This window comes from Etheostoma spectabile, chromosome 2 (genome assembly GCF_008692095.1).
Source record: "Etheostoma spectabile isolate EspeVRDwgs_2016 chromosome 2, UIUC_Espe_1.0, whole genome shotgun sequence".
In the NCBI taxonomy this organism is placed as follows: domain Eukaryota; kingdom Metazoa; phylum Chordata; class Actinopteri; order Perciformes; family Percidae; genus Etheostoma; species Etheostoma spectabile.
The window spans coordinates 16,748,957-16,769,858 of record NC_045734.1 but is presented as its reverse complement, the minus strand read 5'-3'; the positions used below and the strand labels follow the sequence as shown (position 1 = coordinate 16,769,858).

Here is a 20,902-nt window from a genome sequence, read left to right as displayed (position 1 = left end):
TTTTTTTTTTTTAAGAGAAAGAAAAATCATGGTAGTGGGCTGCAGCACAGTGAGAAACATGTTGTCCCAGATGCTGGTGAAACAGAGGAAAAACACACACCGCCGTCAAACTTCCAGGCAGATTTTTTTCCATCCTCACTTTGGAGCGCACCCGCTCTTCGTATTTATTTTTATATTCAGATGTTATGGATTGCTCCGGGAAAAGGCCGTCCCTTTTCCCAGCAAGAGGAATTAATACTGTTTGAATGTTCTCTCTGGAGTCTAAAAGAAGGAATTTTGCAATGGAGTTTAGGAGGTTTAGAAGTGAAAACCTGACCACTGCTAAATAAACAAACTAGGGAGATATTAAAAACTGACCCTTGTTTGTTGACTTTCTGCTCTCTGGCCTGTGGGTGTGCACCTGTCCCCTGTTGTTTCATGCGCATGCATGTACCAGGCAGTTAACAGTGTATGTGTATGTGGAAAGAAGACAACAGTAGGGAAAAGCCACATGAAAGAGCAAAAATAAAATCAACCATATTATAGAGGCAGCTGTAGGTGAGTCTAACAAGGGTGAATGCAACAGGTCTGAATATTTATACGCGTGCACATACTATAGTTCACATCACATATGCTTCAGTGTGTTTCTGTGTGTGCTGCCTTGTGTGTTTTTGTCTGACTTTTGTTGCCTAAACAATATCCAAACTAAACTAACACTAAAGAGTATACATAAAAGGCCTGCACAGGTCTGTGACAGAATAGAGATTGATGAGGTTAGCCAGTGTGTGATCTTTCACGCAGGTGATAAAATGCTGCTTGAGAGGTAGGCAGGGCTGCTCAGTGTCTCTGGGTTCATTCGCTGCACTGTATGAGACGGGATCAACCAACACCAAAGCTCACATGTGCTCTAATCTGAAAATATGGTCTCACTTTCCTTCCAATTCAGTCCTACCTTTTTTTCCTGCCTCTTTTTCAAAAACCTCTCTTTCTTTTGCTTTTTTTCACGTTTGCTCATCTTTGCCCACTTTTTTCTTCTATCTCACTCTCACCCCAGCCCTCAACTCTCCCTCCTCTTTCTCTCACAATACGTCTTTTCAGCTATCTCTTTCTACATTTTACCTCATTCTTTCCAGCCCACTCCGCTACTCCTCTCTTTCGTTCCCTCAGGAAGAACCACAGTCTTATCTGGGATATGTTGGATTTGGTGAGCTTAAAAGCCACTTTACTAACTCCCTGTCTGCCTAATCTGAGAACCGTTCTAACACAGTTTCCCCATTTGCCAGGCTTTGTCCGTTGGAATGCTGCTCATCGGGCAACTTTTCACTCACTACGGCCTCTTAATTCTTATCCTTTACCTGACTCTCCATCTTCTTCCACCCTCCTCTCCCTTCTCTTTTTCTCCCTCTCCTCCTTTTTGACAACAATGCTTGATGTACACATATTGGGTTTCTTTGTCAATGTGAAGGAATGCTAATGTATCATAACCATATTACAGTACTTAGCACTTGGCACCATTTGCCTTCCCTATCTGAAGAATCAAATCTCTGCACAAGAGCTGACTCTCCCCTTCAGATTGAAAAACAGTCTTTCGATTTTCCTCTCTGGAAATATATTAAGCAGAAAGCCCCTCTAAAACTTGCTGGAACAATGGCGTTTTTGTATTCAATAATACAATTTCTCCAGGAATTGAAAAGGTAGCCTAAATAAAGATGCGGCCAAATCCTGTTTTGCATCTGATTTTTTTTTTTGGGGCAGCCCAAGAGCTTGAATATGGCTTACCTTATTTCCCTATATGTAGTGCTTTGAAACAGGATCTATAATACTCTTCTTTGTGCACGTGAATGCATTCATGTTTTGCATATAGTGCTTCTACAATTTGGTTGTCACAGTTTAGAATTTTTTTTAAGCATTCAAATGTATGGCTATTACAAAAACAAAATATTGATTTAAATGCTTGAAGAGTGCAACCAAATGATAAGTGTAAATCCAGTAGCGATCCTATAACAGGAAATGATCAGACTGGGGGCAGGCCCTCTCTGGCGCGTGGCAGGCAATCTGGAGTGAGGGATTTGCTCGTTTTATTATTAGGGCCTGTGTGCGTGTTGTTGATGGAGCGGCTCCATCCATGTTGACTCACAGTGAAACAGCGGTGATGGCTTCACTGAGCAGGGGTGTTGGGCTTGGCTGATGACTCCAACTCCCTAAACAGCACTGCAAAGGCAAATCCTTTTTGTGTGTGTGTGTGTGTGTGTGTGTGTGTGTGTGTGTGTGTGTGTGTGTGTGTGTGTGTGTGTGTGTGTGTGTGTGTGTGTGCGGATATGAGTCAGTATTTGTGCATGTGCATTCGAGTGGATGTGTGGATCTGTGCATGTGCAGGCCTTACTGCATTTGCATGTGCGTGTGTGTCTACACTGTCTGAGTCTGTTTCAGACCTGACAGCCAAGAAGCCTCAGCAGCATCTGACGTGGCAGCTCTTGCTGCTTTCAGTCCAGCTCTCTTCTTCTCACTTTTCTGTGATAGCCTACTATCTTTTCATACAATCACATGTTTATAAATGGAGACAGACTGGTATTTCATACCAGACCAGTTTTGCTGAGAGTTGATAAACACTGTACTTTTCATTGCAAAATAACATGGCACAAGTGGAATATTTATTGCGGATAAGTGATGTATTTTTTTTTTTTCTTCTTCAATGAGACAACAGTAAAGCTGAGCAGGATACCGAGTTAAGGAGAAAAAGTAAAACAAGTTACTCCGTTTCTCAGCACAATTGTGAGGGATTTCAAGGTAGATAAGGCCCAATTTAAAATACCTATAAATATACCAGATGCAAGCTATTAAGTAGTTGTCAGTCATTACCAAATACATTAATATACTGTTACATTGTTTGAATTAAGTCTTACCTGTTGTACTTAATAAATAACAGTGGCATTTGTGTAATACATTTGCACTTTTTCTGATAATGTTCAAAAATTAAATACATGCGCTTCACTGTTATAAATCCAACACTAACCTAATTTAAAGCTTGGAATGGTGATACACCACTTTTTTGGTTCCCACTTCTTTTTCCTCTCCCATGCCTGTTTGTGAGGTGCCTCTTTAATCGAGGTAGGTTTTCTCCATTTTAAGTCCCCTCTGAGGACATGTACTTATGGCTGTCTGCCTGTGGTACTGTGGTGCTCCTGAGGTCTGTGCGAGGTGGTAGTTTAGGTTGGGGAAGTCAGCGAGCTTGGTCACAGAGGAGATAACTGCACACACACTCTCCCAGAGGCGCCCGTCTGCATCATGTGTCTGCCTGTCTTCCCCTTGCTTTGTTGGAGGATACATCTTTAAAAAAGGAAAGCACTGGTTTGAGAGGATAAAAGTTTCAAAATGATTTAGTCGTTGTGTATGCGCGCACGTGTCCTTGTGTGTTTATGTGTGTCTGTGTGTGGTTGTGAGGGCTCTTTGTTTCTCGCCTTGCATGTGTTTGTGTGTGCCCTCTGTTTCTTCCGGCCTGGCATGGTGCTTGCCCTAGAGGGGAATGCCACTCAAAATGGGCAGAGCGACCTTTAACCCTCACACTGCCAGCTCAGATCAAGCCATATCAAGAGCCAGTCTCCCTTTAACCCAAACTCTGTCAGGCATAGCAGAGATTAAGACCCAGCTCTCAGGAAGCCATTTGGAACACACACCTTTTAACCCCAATGGGATCAGAGTTGCATAGGAAGCCACTTGGAGCAGCCACCCACTCTTAACCTCTAACACTACCAACTCAGCGCAGACAAGGCAGAGTGCACAGGCAAAGGCCCAGCTCATATCATGCCACAGGGAGCGGGCACCGTTTAACCCTCGCAGCGCCAACTCAGCACAGGCCAAACTCCAGCTCTCATGATAAGCAGAATTAAATCCGCAAGCTTCGGTGTTCCTGATAGGGAGCTCACTGATGCGGAAATATGATGCTAATGTAAGAGGGTTGGTTGCCCATCTACAAAGTAGCATGCCACAAACACTTGAACAGTGTTCTAGTTGTACATAACAAAATTGTGTTCAGCAGGCTAAGATGTTATATTCTTTTTATTATCTAGCACTCACTTTTATTTTTTTTTATTTTTTTTTCCAGAATACAACTTAACACACTCTAACTGCCTTTTTTTTATTTAACTGTGAGTTATATGGAGATTAAATGACTTTTGTGGAGATTTGACATGATTCAAAATAGCATAATAAAAACCACACAGTAATTTGGTACATGAAACCTCTGTCAATATTCCTGTTGTGTCCCCATAAATGTCACCTTTATAGGAACTAAGAAAACATGTTCACAGCTTGACAACCATAGAGTTATGAGTTGTAATAATACGTCTTAAAAGGGTTTCATAAAGCCAAGTGTTGCAGAGTCTCATCTCATGGTTAATAGTTCTTCAATCAGCCAAAATTGATCAGTAGCGTTTCACCCACCGCTCATGAATTAGCTTTGTGCTGCAATGTTAATCTGGAACAATACATATTCTGCCGTATTTCTGAAAAAATAAACAAAATTGGCTGTAAAGCATGTTAATGTGATCACATGTTTAAACCACTGGAACTCTAGTATTTCTTTCTTGTGTGAAAGGAGAGTGTTTGTGTGCTCCACTAACACCCTGCTCAATAATCAAGGAAGCAATCAATCACACAAAATCTGGAACAAATTTACAGTTAAACGTGCCAACTGGCGTCTTGCAAACTATACATTTAACACCTAACACTAACAGATGATATACAAACTGAAGCAGATGAATAAAAAGTATAATTTATAGACAAGCAACTTTCCCTTTAATGGAAGTACCAGGGCACGAGTGGCTGAGTGTCTGTGTGAGAGAGAGAGAGAGAGAGTAAAAGAGATAGAAGAAGAAGAAGAGAGAAAGAGAGGGTGAAGGGAGTTTCTGCACTTGCCTGTCTGGCAATGGCCGAGGAAAGAGGGCACAAGTTTGAGTCTGGGTGAGTCAAGAGAGTGTGAGAGAGCGAGGCAGAGAGGGAGTTCCACAGTGAAAGAAGTGAGGGGGAGCGGAGCGAGAGATGCTGGATACCCATCGAGATAGAGAGAGCCTAGGCAACTGGTAGAGGGAAGTGCAACAACAATATGGAGTACAGGAAAGGGAAAAAGTGTTCAAGAGAGAGCGAGAGAGACGGATTGCAGAGTAAGAGGTGAAAGAAGGAATGGAGGAGTAGGTGGTGGTGGGAGCACAGAATGAATGTGTGAGTTGGGCAAGTGGTGAAGCATTTGCATAAAGGGTGAGGGCACTCTGCCCGGCTTTGGGGAGAGGTTGGCATCTCGCCTTGCCGACTGGCAGAACGAGTACCAGGGAGGAATAAAAGAATGAGGGGGAGCAAAAGAGTACGAGAGAAAGTCTCTCAATAGTGCATCTCTTGTGTGAGGAGAAGCAGGCCTTGGCTGTTGGAGCAGGGCATGGAAGGGAGGGGATATCGGGTTTCATTATCTGCTTGATTCCTGCTGTATTTGCTAACCATGAGGTTCAAAGACCTCTCTGCAGCTGTAGGCAGGGCATGGTAGCCAGTGTGTGCTGCTGGCATGTGCCGACTGGAACCCTGTAGGTGTGTGCAGCATGTGCTTCAGTTAGGAGTGAGACAGAACGTGTGAGACTCTCCTTCCCTGTATAATTGAAGCAGAAAACTGACACACAAGCACAAGCGCACATGCACACACGCACACGCACTCCAAGTATTACACTGCCTACTTGACCTGATCAGGAATGTCTGCCCTTGTCGACGAAAAATAATGATCTCTCACTCTTACTCCAATGTTCTGTCAGAAAATGCTACCCCAACAGTATGTGTGTGTGTGTGTGTGTGTGTGTGTGTGTGTGTGTGTGTGTGTGTGTGTGTGTGTGTTTGAGTCCGTTTATGTGTGTGCATGTATTTGTCATGGTAACGCTACAGAATCCTCTGTAATGTATACACACATATGGCACATATGCAGTAGTCGATATGTATTCACTTAGCGTACATGTAATCCTGTACTGCCCCATGTTGAAATGGTTTCTTTCAATCATTGTTTGCAACATGCAATGCCAGAATCTCCTAATTTAGTTTGAAATCTATAATTTTGTTTTATTTATACCACGATAACATCATCCTCTAAGAGAATTGGCTGCACTGTTATCAAGATCAAACAGTGAATGTATAATGTTTTACATGTACATGTGGTGTGTGCAGTGTATACATTTTGAATTTCTTTCACTAAATCTAAGCCCAAAACCTGCAAATTTATTTAACCGATGATCATACCAAAATGTATTTTTAAGTCGTCCAAATTGAATTCAGTTCCCTAAATAGTTTTAGACTATAAATTGGGAATATAACTCACTTGTGGGGTTAAAGTTATGTTTATAATTAACTGGATAGAATGAAATTCATGCAGATGGGCCAGAGTCATAAAAAAAACCACACAAACCTTAAGAAAATCCTGGCTGAATACATTTTGGATACTAAAAAGAATCATAAAGAGCCCTTGATCTTATCTTTGATGTGGTTACATTTTAGGCAGAACCAGTCTGCCTAGACAAATCCATCGCACAAACGTGAAAGCATATTTAAGTAGGCTATAATATTACCCAGGTCTGTCATGTCAGAAGCCCCAGTTTGCTATCAGTCCTTGTGTCTCTGGAGCTGTTTAAAGCTCGCTCAGTCTGTCTTTCTCTCTCAGCCTCATGCCACAAATGGCTTCCAGACTTTCACACATAGTAATGCTTCGGTGTGTAAACAGGCGTAATTACAAACGATGCGCACACGACACACTTTTAACATCAATCTGTGCCGATGGGAGAAAGAGAGCAGAAAGATGGGAAGTTTTTTCCTCTTCCAGGGAGTAGATGAATGGATGAAAAGGTTTTGAGCTGGATGGAAATAGGACTGGCAGTGATGAAAAGTTAAGGACATTTTTTTAGAAGAATAATGTGGATCTGTGCATGTGTGTGGGCCTGAAAAGAGAAAAAGTGAATGAAAGCGGAAGAAAAAAAAGACACTTATTTTGAGAGATTCCAAGGAAATAGTAGTATTTTACTTCAATTTGTCCGTAATTATTTTATATCCCAGAAGATTGTATGGTTACTAACCCATCACCTCTTAACTGTTACTAGTCAGGCCTGCACACCTCATTTGTCCTGCACTCCTGTAATAAAAATATGGAAACTTTGCTCAAACCAAAAGCAACTTTTTTCTTTTATACTTCGTTTTTCTTTTTTATACAGAATGAACAGTATTAGCATTATGCCTATATTACTGCAAACAAATGTTTTATGTAAAGTTTAGACTAATGAGGCAAATCCTTTTTTTTTTAAATGGATTATATACAAAGCACAAACAGCTCAAGAAACTTCAACCAAATTATTCCAGTCCATCTCGAGTGGTCAACACACACACACACACACACACACACACACACACACACACACACACACACACACACACACACACCCAACACACACACACACACGGACATAGCTCGATAGCTCACGTCTTCCTTTACATCACCAGCACTCCTGTAGTACTTGTCAATGACAATTTCACAGCAAATGTCAAAGTCAAATTCCTGTCATGACACGTCCTAACACGCTGTAACCTTCATCAGCTTTGTGTGTGTGTGTGTGTGTGTGTGTGTGTGTGTGTGTGTGTGTGTGTGTGTCCTAGTCTTATCTTACAGGATCGTCCTGTGTAAAGTTAACAAAAGACTTGTGTGTGAGATAAATATAATTTCATCAGAAAAATCTGACCTTCAGTTACTTCTTTGTAGCATTTTTAAAAATTAAGTTTAGCTTTTCTCTTTAGAATTTTTATGAAGAAATGTTGCTAAAATTAAATGCTGAAAGAGGAAAAGGCTAATATGTGCGGTATTTCCTATTCTTCTAGCAAATATATGGTTGAATTACTTTAATATTAGAACGTATTTGATAAATGTAATAGAATTTATATTTATGTACATTTATTCACAAGCACAATTTGAAATAATTATGCCTAAATGTTCAGAATTTTCATATTTCACTGAACAAATTAAAAGTTTGATGAAATGTATACATGAGTTAGAATTTCAAATAAATATGGTCCCTTTGTTTAAAAACACATTTCAAATAGATATGCAGGATATTGGTATTCATTAATTTACCGTTATTGTTGATATGATTTAAAATTTATCCTAAGTTTTCTTTTTAAGAAGTTTAATTTTTTTTTCAACCAACTAGTTTAAACCACAATCTTTATAGAATTTAGATTAATTAGGTGATGTTGTCGGCTATACAATCAATAGGAAATATGAATGGGGTGCATTAATATAATTAAAAGGAGACCAGTTGTAAGGCTATATGATGAGGCTGGACTTTTTTTTTTCATTTTTATTATTTTTAATTATTCTGTTTTGATTTATTACTTCTACTCAATTTATTTTAAAATTCCATTTCATCTTTTGTTGGAATCACACTTTAACAGCAAAAGGAATAAAAAGTAAATAAGTGACCTTTAAGTTGTTAATATAGCCTAAAGCCAAATGCCTGAAAGCTGTCAGCAGCCCAGTGAGAACACATTTAATGCCTGTTGACTCCCAACCAAGGCGTCCTCACACTGCAGGATGCATCAAAGGGGATTCATTTTCATATCTAAGATTAATACCACAAATTCATCTCAGGTGATTGCTTTTTAATGCTATTGACAACATTGTGAGAAACAGGCCCGAGTCTATCTGAAAATGTAAAAGAAAAAAACGTTAAATAGGCTACATTAAATACGCCTGCAGTAATGTATGTGGGTAAACTCTAGAAATGCGTTTGTGCAACAGTAACATTATGTCTTTACTCTGGCGAATGTGTGTCTTCACGGAAGTCATACACTGTTTTTACTTAGCCTGTTATTTCTGCTACCATACATTAGAAACTTTCTTTTATTTCCATTTCGACTTTTAGTATTCATTTTGACCTTTTGTATTTAACGTAGGCCGCACGAAACTGACGCTGAGAGCCAGAGCTGACCGCTGGCAAAGCCCAAGTTCAGTTTTCCGTCCATGGGGAAGAGGAGCTTTACATTAATGTCAACATATTTGGTGTTAAGAGGCGTTGTCCGATTAACAACGAGACCTATTGTGTGTTTGGTTTTAACAAGCGTAAAATACAATGGGTTACTTACAAACATACGGACGGACGGAGGTCAACGACGCCCTCCGTTCAGGTTAACAGGCGGAGAAAAAAACAGCCGTTATTAACCGTTAAAACTAACGCTGGGGAGATTATAATTTACCGGGGACCGAGGTAGGTTTCATTCTTTTCAAGGTGTGAATATTCATTTGTAAATTATTTGTGCAAACGTAAAGACGCACGGTGCAGGCCGTTAGAGGCTAAAAGACAGGCCACGCAGAGGTGTGCTCCTTTAGGACCTGCCTCCTGCTTTAATCCTGGATTTGGTGCCATTTTACTTATTCATTTTTATGCCTCAATTACTGTGTTTTAGCTGTAGGAGATTTAGGATATTCTTGCCAGCCTTGCATACAAGACAAAAGGTGTAATGGGTGAATTTTCACCAAGCACTGTTTCTGTTTTTGTTTAGTACCATCAACATCTTCAATACACCAATTTCAGATTTTATGGGGTTTCTTTGTCTTGTGTTTTTGGCAGTTGCTGCTGCTCCGAGCTTGGCCTTGTTAATAAAACCAGAGGTGGTTTTCATGTCTCTCCTGCACTCTGAGTTGTACCCTGACAGGGCAGGAGGGGAGATTGTTTTGCCCAGCCTGGCGAACAAAGGTCGCCGTTTCCTAAAAGACAGAGCATGGCATGCAGAGATAAGATGAGCTCTTGCTCAAATTATTGCTGAGCAGATACCTAATGAGTCCAGCGGCCAAGGCCCGACAACCTGCCACCCATCGTTCTGCCCCATAGAACTCCGGGCAAACAGGAGAAACCTCTGTAATGAGCTAAAGGAAATGTGGGTTTGAAAATGTCAAAAAAAAAATGGACACATTAAATAATAGGGCGCCACACAATCTTTTCTTGGCCAAAATCATAAAAAAATCTTGCCTTAACGGCAAATGCCTGTGTTGTGCTGTTGTGTATAATTTTGTATTTAGTCCAATTTATGATCATATTACGCCTGGCAATGGATTTAACTAAGTGATTTTAAAAAGAGGGGATTATTTTGAAGGATTACATATTTCATACAAATACTATTTGCTTAATAATATGGATTTGTTTGTTGTCTTATAATAGATTTCTGTCAGTTTAGTTATCCTCTTTTTGTGATATGAAGAGTTATTTTACTGAAAAAATGTTGCAGGGCTGGAACTACAAAAGAAAATGTGTTGCTAGTTTGAATGGACAAAAGGGGCGGTTTGGATTTCCCTGATAGTAATCTTGGTTATTATCGCTTTGCCTGTCAGTAATGGCGTGATGATATTACAGGAAGTAACTGCAATACTTGGCACATATCACTCCTTTTCTTTGTCTGCGGCCCATTCATCAAAAAGTCTAGATCCCAACAGTCTTTTCAAATAAGCAACAAACACACCTCCGTCATTATTCTTATAAACAAAAACAAACACACACATCCTCTTCTCATGTTACTTTTGCCCATATATTTTCTTCCTTGCCGCCACCATCTTCTCTCATTTCCACATTTTTCACGTGTTCAGTGTGGCTGTGTGAGGCAGGCGTATGTTAGCATGAACAATCGGCACCCAGCCCGGCGCGGCCCGGCCAGATGGGGTCTGCCCCCCCCCCCCAGTAGTAGCAGTGACGAGCCAGTCAGCCAGCTAGGCAGTCAGCTAGCCAGCTAGCTACCCACCCGGTTAGCCAACCAGTCATTCACCCAGCCAGTCATGTAGCCTCTCGGCCAACCGAACCGCCAGCTTGCCAGCCAGTCAATGGACCAGCCAGTCATCCAGGCTGCGGCTCCTCTGTCAGACACTGACAGAGGGAGCAGGCCAGGCTAAATCTGATGGTCCTGGGAGCCAACCAGAGTACTCTGGCCCTTGTAGGGCGTTCACACAGACAGCCTGTCCCATTGCACAGCAGGGGGCTTCAACCCACAATCAAATGGCCGGGCCCTCAACTTTGCCACATGACAAGTTAGCTTTTTGCCGCTGCCCATTGCAGAGATTCCAGTTTTAACAATGTCTTTATAATTCTTATGAGCCCCATTGACTGATTTGGAAAATATAAATAAGCAAATGTTATATTTTTGGTAATTTGGAAGTATGACATTTAAATGCACTTCTAACATATGTATAATATTTCTGTATTTCATGCATACATTAGATTATATTGAATTGATCCTTGGTGGGAGCCTTTGTCTCTCAAATATTTTCTCCCATGGTGCACTGGGCACAGCCAGTCCCTCTGAGGTCATGTGGGTCAGCCAATGAGGATGAGACAATAAGCTTGCCAGCGCAGATTTACAGCCCTGTGCTCCCTCACTTTCTGCTGCTGTTTAATTACAATCATGTGTCATTGTGTACTTCATAATGCAACACAATGAAAATATGGGCAATTTACCGGCTGCAGTAGGAAAATATAATTCTTTTTTGCTATTACAAAGACCAGCATATCTGAATCTGAAAGCATTAGATTAAGTTTTGTGAATAACAGGGAAGTGGTATAGCCTGTTTTAGACAGTTTCATTATCCGCTTGCCTTGCCTTGTTAAATAGCTTAACATGCATAGGCTACTTACATGAAGCTGTCCACCACAGCATTTATAGCCATCAGTGTCCAATGAATCCTGTCTCAACCACAAATCAGATTGCTCTCTAATTTGGTAACAGAAACTTTTAATGTATTTCTCTGTCTGCGCTGTTGGGGCTTTTAAAGTCGAACTAACAAAAAAAAAGAAGAAGAGAAGGGGCCAGTTTGGATGTGAGAGTGCATTTTGAAACAGGAGAGCATGTTTTTGGATGGTATTTTTTGTTGGGGGGGGGGGGTGGGGGGGGGGGGGGGGGGTTAACAGGCATTTCTTCCCCTCCTCTCTTTGTTTGTGTGGTAAATCCAGGAGCAGCTGCTGGTCTCAGGGTCGTGGGATTTGGGGCCTGTGTTTTCTCATGCCATCCCATGAGGGTGGTGTAACACGAGAGAGGGGGGGGGGGGGTCTCTGGTGGATGGGGTAGGGTGGTGCAGTTGGAGAGCGAGCTGGTTTGTTGGGATGGCTGTGACCACGCTGGTGACGAAGCCGATGAAGGGAGGTTGGAGGACGTAGGAGGGCTTTAGAAGGCGGGTGCTGTCTGGATTGGATGCATGTAAAATTAATATCCTCTGGACTTTGCCTTTGCAATAGATTGGAACTTGTCTATTTGGCTAATGACGTGCCTTCTGCCTGCACCACACACAGTCCCCCCCCCTCTCTCCACTACCAGCCACCAACCCCCCCTCCCCCTCCCCTCCCACCGCTTTGCTTCTCCCTCTGCCATCTCTCTCTTCCCTCCCTTTCAGCAGTGGGAGCGTGCGTATTGGCTGGGCTGTTTGAGACTCTGTGCCAAATAGGTGGGCCCTGTGCATGTTGGCACAGACTCAGTCAATGGTTAGAGAAGGAAAGTGGAGAGGAAGAGAGAGACAGAGTTGGAGAGAAAGAGGGGGAAAAAAGAAGCTGCACTCGGGTTTGCCAGCGGTCGTGCACACTCTTCCAACATTGATTCGGTCCTCTTGTTTTTTGTTTTTTTCCTTCTTCTCCTCCTCTGTCCGCACCCCCCTTGTCCAGCTCTCTCTCTCTCCTTTTTCGTGAGTCTTGTGCAGATCCTACAGAATTGAACCAATAGCACGCGCCACTTTGCCAAGCATTTTTTTGTTGTTGTTTTTTTGTCAAGATATTTTTTCTACATAATTTTGTAGAACGAAGAAAGAGACTTGTCACGTTTTTGACAATTTTATCCTTTTTGCGGCAGTATCTGTTTTGTTTTATTCGTGCACGTACAGCTCTTTTGGAGAGATTGCTAAACTTCTCTACACTCTCCTTCTGTTGTGCTCCTGATCAGCTCCTCTCCTGCAGCTCCTGCTACAGTACCTCCTGTGTTCCTGTGCTGGTATTACACTGCGCCCCTTTGGCCTGTCTCCTCTTTCTCAGCTTTTCCCCCCCTGCTGCTTTTATTGGACAGTTTCTCAGCTTCTCTTTTTGCTTAATTTTTTTCCTTCAGTCTTTTGTTTTCTAATATACGCAGCATTACTTCAGTGCCTTTTGATTCAACAATCCAGTTGTTGTCCTCGTGGTGCATTTTAATTTTCTTTGCAATCGGCGGGTGAATTTATGATGAGAGAGCAAAATGGTAAATACCATGTTATTCTATTATTTATTTTATCTTCTTTTCATTCACATGTTTTTTTTTTTTTTACAGCAACGGCTACTAGCTAATTCCGAGTGGGACGCAGTTCATTGTTTTTATGGACAAATATTTTATGATGAATTTTAATCATTTAATTTGGTTGTAAGTTCTCTTAAATTATTTTAGTGTTGTATGCATTAGTTATTTTATAAATTCCACATATTTTTTTTAAAGATTTAAAAATAAATAAATTAGAAATAAAATAGAATTAATGTTTTCAAAAATTAATATTAAATGTTTTTGTTGTTCTGTAATGGGTAACTGCAAGTCTGTCAATATTTGTATTGATAACACTTTTTTTTAACATAAGCGGGCACATGTGTGAATGTTTATACTAATATTATTTGAAGAAAATCTCACAGTAGATATTTAATTTCCCTTTTTCATGTTTTACCTCTCAGTCTATCAGTATTCTGTTTTTCAGTGTTTTGTAAAGTGTGTCCATCAACATGATGCGTTTGTGTTTGGTAGAGAGTGTACAGAATCTCTCTTTCTCTCTCTCTCTCTCTTCTCATCACCACAGTCTTCTCTCGCTCTCGCTCTCCCTCTTCTCTCCTTCCTTCTCTCTCCTCTCTCCTCTCTCTCTTTCTCTCTCTCTCTCTCTGCACCTCTCGCTCATTCTCTCCCTCCGCTCACACAGAGCAGGCGCCGCTTCTCCATGCTGCGTGCCGGTGCTAACTGCCTCTCTTCTTTCTTCCCTTCCTCACCCCCACTCCCTCTCTCCCCATCCTTCTCTCCCCCATTTTCCCCTCCTCTCTCCCCTCTCCGCTTCCACCCTCCCCCTCCCTCCACCCTCCCCCTCCTCCTCCCTCCTCCAGGATGAATTCCACCCCTTCATCGAGGCCCTGCTGCCCCATGTCCGCGCCTTTGCCTACACTTGGTTCAACCTGCAGGCCCGCAAGCGCAAATACTTCAAGAAGCATGAGAAGCGCATGTCCAAGGAGGAAGAGCGCGCAGTGAAGGATGAGCTGCTGGGGGAGAAGCCAGAGATCAAGCAGAAGTGGGCCTCACGCCTGCTGGCCAAGCTCCGCAAGGACATCCGGCCTGAGTTCCGTGAGGACTTTGTGCTCACCATTACGGGGAAAAAGCCCCCCTGCTGTGTGCTGTCCAACCCTGACCAGAAGGGCAAGATCCGTCGCATCGACTGCCTGCGCCAGGCCGACAAGGTGTGGCGGCTGGACCTGGTGATGGTCATCCTGTTCAAGGGCAGCCCTCTGGAGAGCACGGATGGCGAACGGCTGGTCAAGTCACCACAGTGCACCAACCCTGGCCTGTGTGTCCAGCCACACCACATCGGAGTGTCCGTCAAGGAGCTGGACCTATACCTGGCCTACTTCGTCCACACGCCAGGTATGTGGACACTAGACACTAAAAAGAGGGATGCCAACACATAAACACTCGTCATACATGCCCGTGTGCATGGGCATATACAGATGTTCAAACATTTGCATAATCACAGACATGTGCATACACAAACACATCTATAACAGAAACACTTGCTTGTATGACACATAATTAATTAAAAATGGATTGACAGAAATAAAATACATAAACCAAAGTGTAAAGATAAGTGCTATAAGTTTCAGAAACACTGTGTTTAAAATGTAGGAAAGCTTTTAGATTATAATTAAGCTTTCTAATATGATTATATAAAAATTGTGAATTTATCAATATTCTCTAAAAAAAAATAACAAAAACTCTGAGAAACGTAATGAATATACCATCATGCTTTCGTTGCATGCATCGTTTTCTCAGCAAAAGGCACAGCGTTTTGCTTTTGTCTTTTTTGTATTTTACTTCTTTTCTTGTGTTCCTTAGTGTTTGATTACATTACAACATAGTGATCAAAAAGAAAAAAATTGTTTACAAAAAAATAAATAAATACGGTGATCAAAAGGAATATGTGTGTGTCAAGGGCATTCAGCCAGCGTGCTCTGGCAAGTACGAGTTCATTTTTTTGAGCAAGGCATTTGCGGCTTCATATGAGCATGTATTTTGTGTTTTTTATAGGAAGCAATTTGCATGCCTGTGTTTGTGTGTGTGTGTGTGTGTGTGTGTGTGTGTGTGTTTTATAAGATAATCACCACAGTCAAATCTTGTGTTTTTGTGGATGAGTGAGAGTCGCTGTTTATAAGATTGTACTCAGTCTGTCAAAGTGTATGTGCCACGATAAGGCCATTGTAGCCAGGAACCGTCATTTGGCCACAGTCCAGATTGTGTGTGTGTGTGTGTGTGTGTGTGTGTGTGTGTGTGTGTGTGTGTGGTGTCTCCTGCTCTCAGGCCGCAGGCTGCTGCCACCTTCACCGTCTGCCTGAACGCTAGCACCACGTTGGACCTGGCTGCCAAACACACACACACACAAATTGCCAGTGCTCACAGACAGCCAGTACTATTGCAGCCACCTTCACACCCATACACACATACAAACACAGCTAAAAAAAGATACACACATTTGATTTAAAAAAAGAAAAACAACTCTGTCATCTTTGTAGCGTACTTTCACACATAAAGCCAAACACAGTTTTAGTCACGATTAAATACACACACCCACACATCACGCGCACTAGGCCAAGGACTATCATAGATACGGTTTGATACAGCCAAACATTGTTGTATCTTAGCCACCGTCACACTCGGCCAAACATCGCTGTAGCTTCCAGTGCGCATACTCTACACACACAGCCAAAACACTGGCTGTGTTATAGTTTCTTCCCTGTATTACAAAAAACACAGCAACCACACACACACACACACACGCACACACAAAAATGCACACACACACACTACACACACACACACACACACACACACACACACACACACACACACACACACACACACACACACACCACACAAGACACACACACACACACACACATACACGTATCCCAGCCAAATCCTCCAAATACACACTACTTCACCATTTGCTGGCTATACATACAAACACAAGCTCATGACCTAATATTATCTCAGCTGGTATTTTCTGAGAATTTCAAACAGTGACTCAACCAGCTTCACACACACACAGGCAGATACATATATAGAGCATATCCAAGGCGGAACTCTTATGGTAGCCGCTAACGTGAGTGGAGCCAAATTCAATCACAGCCATACCTTAGTCTCTCTCTCTTTCTCTCTCTCTCTCTCTGACACACACAAAATCTTGGTCCAGGCCAAACACCGCACACAGCCCGAGCCAAACCCTGGCATCAGCTCTGGTTTGTTGGTCTGTTTGTCGCGGTGATAAACCATAGGTAGCGGGCAGTCCTGAAGTTGTCTTACCATTTTAGTGATTTTTTTTACGATAAATGCTCTGTTAAAAAATATTGTTCAATTCAAAATGTTTACTTTGTTATTGCACAATGACCGAGACAGTGCTGCAAAAAAGAAAAGTTTTTTTTTATCATGACTCTGTGTCTCGTAAATTATGTTTGTCTCGTAAATTATACTCTCATACTACACTAAATTATGCTACTATTCTTGTTTAATTTTAATTCAAGAAAGAATGCTTGTAAATAATTCACCAAGTCTAGAAAGACATTGCCTTACGCTTGTATATTTGGTTTTGAAAGGGAAGTTATTATTAATGTGTTTGTTTTTTAATACATATAATTAAAGCAATTATACAGGTCTATTGAACATTTTCAAAACTTATTGAGAGGGCAAAATTGTATATTAGTTTATTTGTGGTATTTTACTCCATATATACTACATGACATGGCATGTGGTATGAAGACTTAAAAAAAAAAAATTGCTGAGTGATTGTGGCTTCAATTGTCTGTATATCATTGAGGGAGGTTTACAGTGAGAAAACATTTCATTCTTGTATTTAATTTTTTTTACACATCTGTGAAACTACGCACAAACTCTGAATGTCTAGACTAATTCTCTCTACCTCTTCTGACATTGTGGGCTTTCCAGTGTGTCGCCGTGCACCGTGCTACAGTGTGCTGGTTTAGAGCAGTACAGTAAAACACAACGCTGCCTTGAGTGGCTGCCCAGTGTGTTGCCCATTCATAATATGGACTTAGTGTGTGCTCTGTCTTATCTTATCTGGCTAACACGGTGTGCCATGGTGCTTTTCTCAGCCTCCAGAGACCGTGCTCAGTTTAAGTCCTGGTTGGAGATACATGTTGGGGTCTACGGACAGAGAGAGAGAGACAAAAGGGTAACCAACTGAAGGCCGGCATTCATCTGTCACATTTCTCTGTTACAGCACTGAGCGGTTACATTTTTTGCCTTATTCGTGCAATGAATGACAAGATGTGCTTATTGTTTATTTTGTTTATTTTGAGTTTTGTCGGTCTTCAGCATCTCTGTCTTCCTCGTTCCTCTTTGATCCCATACACACTTTTCTTTTGTTTCTTCTCCTTCATCATTGCCATCATTGTTGCTCTCACAGAGGTAAAGCCACTGCTGATCTCTTTTGTTTATATTGTAGGAGAGAGAGAGAGAGAGGGAGAGAGCACGTTGGATAGGAGAAGAGGCTGCGATAGTGATTGTTCCGTTTGGCAGCGCCTGAGCCCCGTTGGTGTGGGAAGAAGAGAAAGACGTCTTGTGTTTTGTTTATGAGAGAGTGGCAAAAGCTGCCACAGGGAATCTCTGGGCTTGCCGTCAGGCTTCTCAGGCTGTTCTCCAGCCAGCCTTTGAGATCCTCTCTGTTACGGAGCATAACGCACTGCAGCCGTAACTGATCATATCACGCTGCCACAATACACAACCATCTCCCCATGTTTTCCAAGCACCTCAGATAAAGAGCAGCAAACCAGACGGAGCAATATGTCTTTAAACATTGTAACTAAAATACTGGCAGAGAGGAGAGGGGAAGAGTGGTTGTGGTGCAGTACAGGGAGTAGGTCATTATTATTTTTTTATTGAGTGTGATTGACTGGTATATAATGGAGATAGTGGTCTGGATGAGCCACAGGAGCCTGCCAGAGCACCACACACTGGCAGGGTCCCTTTGATAATTTCTGAATGGAGTGTGTTGGATAGGCTCAGTTCACAGTGCTAGCTCACTTCTGTTAGTGTGACTATTGCATAGGTGGGTCCACTTGTACCCCGTCTGAGGAGATATCATTTAGCTGCCTCTCACAGTGTTCAGTGGACTATTTGATTTATAATTTTTGTGCTGTTTTAGCTTAAACTCAGCACATTTGTGATTTATTCAAGGTTGGAAAAATAGAAGATTAAAAAAAGAAAAAAGATCCCATTTGTGAGGTCCAAAGTTAGCTCAGTGCACTTAGTCATATTTTGGAACTCATTCTTACTGCTTTATTTTTTTCTCTTGCTTTCCTTTCTTTTGTACGCAGTAAGTGTGATCATGAAAAGATGTTTCAAATGTGTTTCCAATCAAAAGTTCAGTACAGGAAATTTGCAGTCACTCCGAGGGAAGTGTGAAATGTACTCGCCGTGCCATTTCTGCCATGACCGCTCAACGGTGCCAGATCCCGCCTCTCTCCTACTATAGCAATAGTCATGCCTTGGACGGCGCTATTAAAAAGCCCAGAGAAATCCTAGCGCTACAGCCAGCCCACCGGCCAACTTACTGACCACAGGAAGGATTCACAAATTAAAAAAAACACTTTTGTTCATTGCTGAGGAAAATTCTGGGATTTAATGGATTTATTGAGTGGAAAGAAATGTGGGAGAAAGATGAGGGGATAGGAGAAGGATAGTGAAACAGAGAAAAAGAGAGGCATCCTGACAGTCATGGCTGACATGATGAATGGCTTGCAACGTGTTAAAAGTTAACAGGATACTCCACAGGTTCCCAGTGCTCCGTGGCGCAGTATTTCTTTCTTTTTTTTTGTTCTGTGAAAATAATCTGTTCTTAATTACTTCCTGGCTCTTTTCTCCGGCTCCCATGACATCACAAGGGTTGAGTGGACTGTTCTTGTGTGTAAGTGTTTTTGTTTTTGTGTGTGTGCGCACGCGCATCTTAAGATGACCCTCAGCGGTGAAGTAAGCATTGAGTTTTGATTAAATGAAATCTTGACACCAAGGGAGTTGGTCAGGTCTGAGGCTTTTGTGTTGGGTTTGGTGGGAACAGGGCCCACGCCGGCTAAGAAAAGCTCTCCACATGCCGAGCGGCTTGTTCTCTGATTGGTCTTGTTTAGCCGGGGCCGCGTCTTCTCTTGCACGGCTCTGTCTTCCTGTCTGGTGACTGGGGGCACTTCGAGGTGGCTACATATCAAATCTGAAGGGTTAAGATAGAGGGAAAACCCCGTCACATTAGAGAGACAGAGTGCGAAGGGAGTCTTCTCACATTATTCTTGGCTTCGGAAAAAATGTCTGTGTATTTGGATAGCTAATGGTATTGGGCTAGCCAAAGCCCTGTTGTGTGCTCATTCGCTCCAAAACATGCACACACACACACACACACACACACACACACACACACACACACACACACACACACACACACACACACACACACACACACACACACACACACACACAGACGCAAGGCTAACATGGGGTGTCACAGATATACATAGACTGGTCCAAAACCGCAGGGTCTGCATTTATCTCATGAGACCATGATGACACAAGCAGACTCGAGGGAAAATAAGAAAAAAAGCATGAGAAAGGCGAGTCAAAGACAATGTTGTTATGTTTGGTCTCCCATTAAATTGACCAGTAAAAACTGGCGTTCTCTGTGATACGGGGCCTTTGTCCTAGAAACGGCTCCCTGCTTTTTTGGTTTTTACATAACGATCATAAGCCTCACTTTCTTTGGCTGTGTGTGACTCGGGGGAGAGTAAAACCCCTGAACATGTCTGTTCTACCCGCATCTGTTTCCTTTTGTGCGAAAAGTTTTTGCGGAGATGTGGGGTAAACAGATTATTCCAGTGAAATCGGGAGGCCATCATCATGATGGAATCAGACAAATGAGGCAATTTGTGCTATTTGGCTCTTTTATCAATTTTTCTCTGATCCTCTCTTTCTTTGTGAATAAACTCCGCTGTCAGATTTTTCCCGTTTCTCCTCAGGTCAAGCTCTCCATTGTAAATGTCACACAGTTAGAAAAGCAGAAGAACTGACAGAGATATTCTTCAGCTTTGTATTCTGAAGTTCTTCAGGATGAAAGACAGAAATCTTACCTTAGTGTCAAAGTAAGTAGTCTACTGCACTAGTTTCATCATTACTAATGTACACCTATTTTTCCGTTACAGCTACCGTGTTTGTGTAGAAATTTATATTTCCACAAAACATTACATTCATCAGTGTCAGGTATAAAGTTCCCAAATGTTTTTTTTTATATATATAATTAGGCCCAGATATAATGCGTTAACATGTATGTGTCAAAAATACTTCATGTTAATCCAAATATAATTATCTTTAATATTTCAATAATAATAATAATTTAATGAATCATTACGTGATTTGTGTAATGGTATTTATGTAAATGCTTAGCAGTTTCTAGTTTTGTCTAAAGGAAATAAAGGGCGTTTTCACACACTGCTGAACCCAGTCTAATACCTACTGTTAAGATTTAATTACGCATTAAAACACATTAATGATTGTCAAATAAAAATGAGTGTAAGATAAGCACCCCATGGTAAAAACTGCATTCTTTACTTGAGCTGAGTGGGCTTTT

At 41.7% G+C, this 20,902-nt stretch overlaps 1 protein-coding gene across 25 annotated transcripts in view; it reads left to right on the top strand.

Moving 5' to 3' along the window:
- The window catches only part of nfixa (nuclear factor I/Xa), a 118,853-nt gene that overhangs the window by 30,122 nt on the left and 67,829 nt on the right, over positions 1–20,902 (top strand). For 24 of the 25 annotated variants that reach the window (XM_032537321.1, XM_032537161.1, XM_032537302.1 and 21 more), the window contains one exon: positions 14,118–14,649. In XM_032537321.1, the coding sequence (XP_032393212.1) occupies positions 14,118–14,649 (532 nt within the window). Of the gene's footprint in view, positions 1–12,488; positions 13,243–14,117; positions 14,650–20,902 lie in introns of those variants that run through there. The other variant, XM_032537189.1, reaches the window with a different exon arrangement.